Genomic DNA, 4,269 nt, shown 5'->3' with positions numbered 1-4,269 from the left:
TCGAGAATGACTCTTATTTGCATAAATTCTTAAAAACACTAATACATCACGGTATGAAAATCCCCCGTGGCATAGAACATACAGAAGATTGGCATAGTAGCACAGGCGTAAAATAGCCCTGTAAAATATTTTAAGTGTCCGCTAAGATCTCAGCAAGGTAATAACCAAATCCAATCTGTATAGCAGTGGACGAGTATCTCGCGATCACTTGCAAGGGGTGAATTTGCAGGTGGTGGTGCCGTAACCCGAGTTGGCCCTCTTGAAGCGCAGCGCCGTGAGGAGGACGTCCTGTGTCGAGCCCATCAGGGCCCAGTTCACGTGCTGGATCACACCAAGGGTGTGATACGGGAACTGGATGCTGTTGTAGGAGTTGAGGAACGCGGTGGTACCCTCCCTCAGGAGGGTCCTGTATGGGTCGCCCCGGCCCTTTAGGCCCTGCCACAGCGTCACGTCGGTGCCATACCTCCGAGCTGCCAATAAGCCGAAGACCAGAGCCACCTTGGTGTCAGGGTTGACCGCCCTCCAGTAACATTTGTATGCCGGCATCATCCATTCCCTGAGATGTAAGATGCTCACAGAGTCAGTAGGCCTTCGGAATGGATCCCAAGAGTACAAGGGTCTTGAAGTACATAACGGCAGCCGTTCCTATACCTAACCTTTCATCCTACTTATGAGCAAAGTGTACCTTGATGTAACATAGTATGAACTGAAATGTCCGAAGTGGCTTTTGTCTGCCTAGGATTACATTGCCAAACGACAATGGCTTCAGGAGTGTCTTTGCTCTAGCTTGATTAGAAGAGACTGAAACCGGACTTTTCATTTTCTCATAACGGGAATCAACATCCCATCTTATCCTCACACGGTGCTCATTTAGGATGACTAAAGATAGAACATGAGGATTAGCTGATTTACTGCGTGAAGTCCCTTGGAATCGTACCCGAAATCTGGCATTGTATCGGCCTTGATTGGAAATTACAGGAAAAGAGGGAGGACTCAAACCATTTTGTAGCAGTATACCTCCAACTGTGATAAAATCAAGTCTGCAAATATGCCGGCAACACTTGCCTTTAATGCCTAGTAATCTCACTAACTTTTTGGTCGTCGGATTACAGTAAGGGCGAGAATTATCGTAGAGAGGCATTCTATGGTGCATATGAGGAATACTGCACATTTCAAGAGGATTTTCGATTCCTGTATTAGCATATCTAATTAGAAATGCGGAACGAATTGATCATCTTGTGGAGAGTCCTGGCCATAAAGAGAAAAAGGAAGCATCTTCAGGTCAAACTTACTCGTGTGGGCAAGCTGAAGCTTCCAAGAAAGGGGCAGGCGGCAGCGGTGGAGTGGGAGGGAGCTTGAAGGCCGGCGGCGATGGCACTGCCGGCGTGACCGGTGCGGGAGACTGTGGGCAGAAGGACATGGGCTGCGCGGGCTGCGAGAGCAAGGAGTCCACCGAATAGAACTCCATGTCGAACAACCGGAATGTGAGCCTAAGGCTCTGCGCAGGACCAGCCGACGCCGAACATCCCGCGGACCCTTGACTGCTCCCTCCCATCACTTGCGCATAGCAGCGGCTCAGGTCGGGAGTCCCGTCGAACCTCATGGCGTAGTTTCCGAACCAGTTCGTGGTCTCTTCTCCCGACATCGTGACTTGGCCGTCGCTGTTGGCGCACGCCACCATAACCTTAATTCCTGCACAACAACACAAGCTCAGAATCCATCATGGACTGCATCTAGTGATCTGGTCCGCTCTCTTCGTTTCCCTCCAAGTTAGGACAAGCATCAACGGTGAAACTGCACACATTCACATATTTCAAGCACCTAGGATTCTCTAATCTCTTCTATAACCTCAATAAATGTAGACAGCCCCGCCATCTCATATTAAACTGGTGAAGAACAAAGATCTAGGATTAATTAGTAGAATGTTGCATACTTTGAGTAAAATTTTTGTGTTTTTTATTGACATGAAACCAATGGTTGAACTAGAAAAAGCTGTGAGCATCTTCAGCTTTACCATAAATGGGGTAATCAAAGAGGGATCTCTGACCATCCTTGCACTGGTCACAGAAGACAGTGCCTGTGACCATGGCATCTCCTCGGGTGCCATCAATGGCGGATGCAAGGATGAGAAGAGCCGTGAAGAGGAGTCTGTGCATGGAATAATCCATTAAGTTTTGGTAAAAAAAAGCTGTGAATGAGAGACCAATCAGTAAAGAGAGCTCGAGAGAGGAAAGAGGGTGATCAGCATTTGGTGCGGAAGCCCCATAGTCAGAAGAAGTAAATAAGGCCAGCAGCTGGTTTTTTTATTCAATACTCAACTGTCAAAATTTATGAGGGTGCAGGAGCAGTTCTTGATAGTAAAGAGACTTGGTACGGTTAGTCATTCTCATCTTTGTGATCGGAGGCCATCAGTTCCTGATCCATTCCGGTTCTTAGCTTTTGGGTTTAGGAACTGGATCAGACGGTCTGGAACTGGCCACGGTCACGGACCGGTTTGGACCCGGAACCGGCCCGGCCCCTCACGGGCCGGTTACGGTTTAAAAAATTTCGGAACCGGCCTGAACCGGTGGTTCCAGGCCGATTCTGAATTGCCAAAAAAAATAAAGGAGGGGGAAGGGGGGAAGAGCCGCAATGGGTTTAAAATTGCAACGGCCATTACACCCCCTCTCTTTTTTTTTTTCTTCTTAAATTTTCTATAAATATCATTCCACTCTTTCATTTTTTCTCACAATTTCTCTTAATTCTCTGAATTCTCTCAAATTCTCTCAATCCCGGCTCAATTCTGTCAATTTTTTGAATCGACTTTCTACTCAATTCTCCGACAAAAATAGCAAGTGAAAGCGGAGCTGGTGATAGGGGAAAGAGCCCGATACCAATGGAGATAGGAGAATCTGATTATTTTCAATCTCATGATCAATATGATCCTCGTGAGTTTATATGTTGGGTAGACGTTGATGATAATATCAATTATATTCTCAATGTCTAGCACGTCCCAATGCAAGAAAGTCTTCATCCTCCTACCAACATCGAAGAAACGTCGACAACAAAGGAGCCGGAACCGCAAGCCTGGGAGAGTACATCCAACTTATGACAACACTTAGACAAGGTACATGTAGGAGGAGATAAGTACAAGATAAACTGTAAATATTGTACGAAATCATACAATTTTAATAAAGGAAACGGTTATGGAACATACCGTCGACATCTGACGCAAAAACATGCAATGCAAGCGATGATCAATACTAGGCAACAACAAATTTTCGGGTATGCCAATCCTAACACTTCTCCTTTATTTCGTTTCAGTGACGAACTTTATAAAAAAAACATTAGCTCTATATGTTACCCTTGAAAATTTACCATTTATTACGGGTGAAAAATTTGATTTGAATTTTTTGATAAACACTGCATGTACTCATCAAGCAAAACATATTCCGAGAACTACTCTTAAACGCGAGCTTTTTAGGGTTAATAAAAAATAAAATAACGCTTTGCAAAACTTTTTTATAGATTTCAATGGACGTGTGCATATATGTAGCGACATTTGGAGTGATCCTTGGCAAATTCATTCTTATATGAGTATCACATGTTATTAGATATGTGACGATTATAACATTAAAAAAAATACTTGTATTTTGAGTGTTTGATGAAAGCCATACCGTCAATAATATTTATAGAATAATTAGACAAGTTTTAAAAGAATATAATTTGATTAATAAAATTTTTTCAGTTTGTTTTGATAATGCCGCGTCAAATACTGCTTCCATTTTCAAGTTAGAAAATATTTGTAAACCCTCTTTTGACAGACACTTTTTTCACATTAGATGTATTTGCCACATTTTAAATTTATGTGTACAAGATGGTTTACGAACTCTTGAGGCTTTTCTCACCCCAATAAAGAGAGCAATTAAATTTTATGGAATCGTTCCTAAGTTATGAAAAAATGGGACAGATTATGTAAATCACATGGACAAAAATCAAAAAGATTTTCAAAAGATGTTACGATTGGTTGAAATTCTACCTACGAGTTGCTTTATTAATCTTTTGCTTATAAAGATTTATTATGTGCATTTATTTTGAATAATGTTTACAAAATTAGTTTACTCCCGCAAGATTGGATTGTTTGCAAAAAAAGAAATTAGATTTTCGAAAATTTTTAATGATGCAACTTATACTTTATCTGGTATTTATTATCCTACTATGCATTTTATTTTTAATAGAGTGTGTTAATATTGCTGGTGTTTTTTGTGAATATGAAAAAGATGCTCATTT

The 4,269-nt window shown here is 42.0% G+C and overlaps 1 protein-coding gene across 1 annotated transcript; it reads right to left on the bottom strand.

Moving 5' to 3' along the window:
• Nucleotides 1-2,257, bottom strand: LOC115742004 (protodermal factor 1). Its single transcript, XM_030676066.1, has 3 exons — nt 2,015-2,257; nt 1,293-1,692; nt 1-556 (listed from the first exon to the last, which is right to left on the bottom strand). Exons 1-3 carry the CDS (start codon nt 2,166-2,168, stop codon nt 205-207), a joined length of 906 nt encoding a protein of 301 aa, XP_030531926.1. The 5' UTR covers nt 2,169-2,257; the 3' UTR covers nt 1-204.
• Between the last annotated feature and the right edge of the window lie 2,012 nt (nt 2,258-4,269).

This window comes from Rhodamnia argentea, chromosome 5, assembly GCF_020921035.1.
Source record: "Rhodamnia argentea isolate NSW1041297 chromosome 5, ASM2092103v1, whole genome shotgun sequence".
Taxonomy (NCBI): domain Eukaryota; kingdom Viridiplantae; phylum Streptophyta; class Magnoliopsida; order Myrtales; family Myrtaceae; genus Rhodamnia; species Rhodamnia argentea.
The sequence above is the reverse complement of the archived record's forward strand: the minus strand, read 5'-3'. Positions and strand labels throughout refer to the sequence as shown.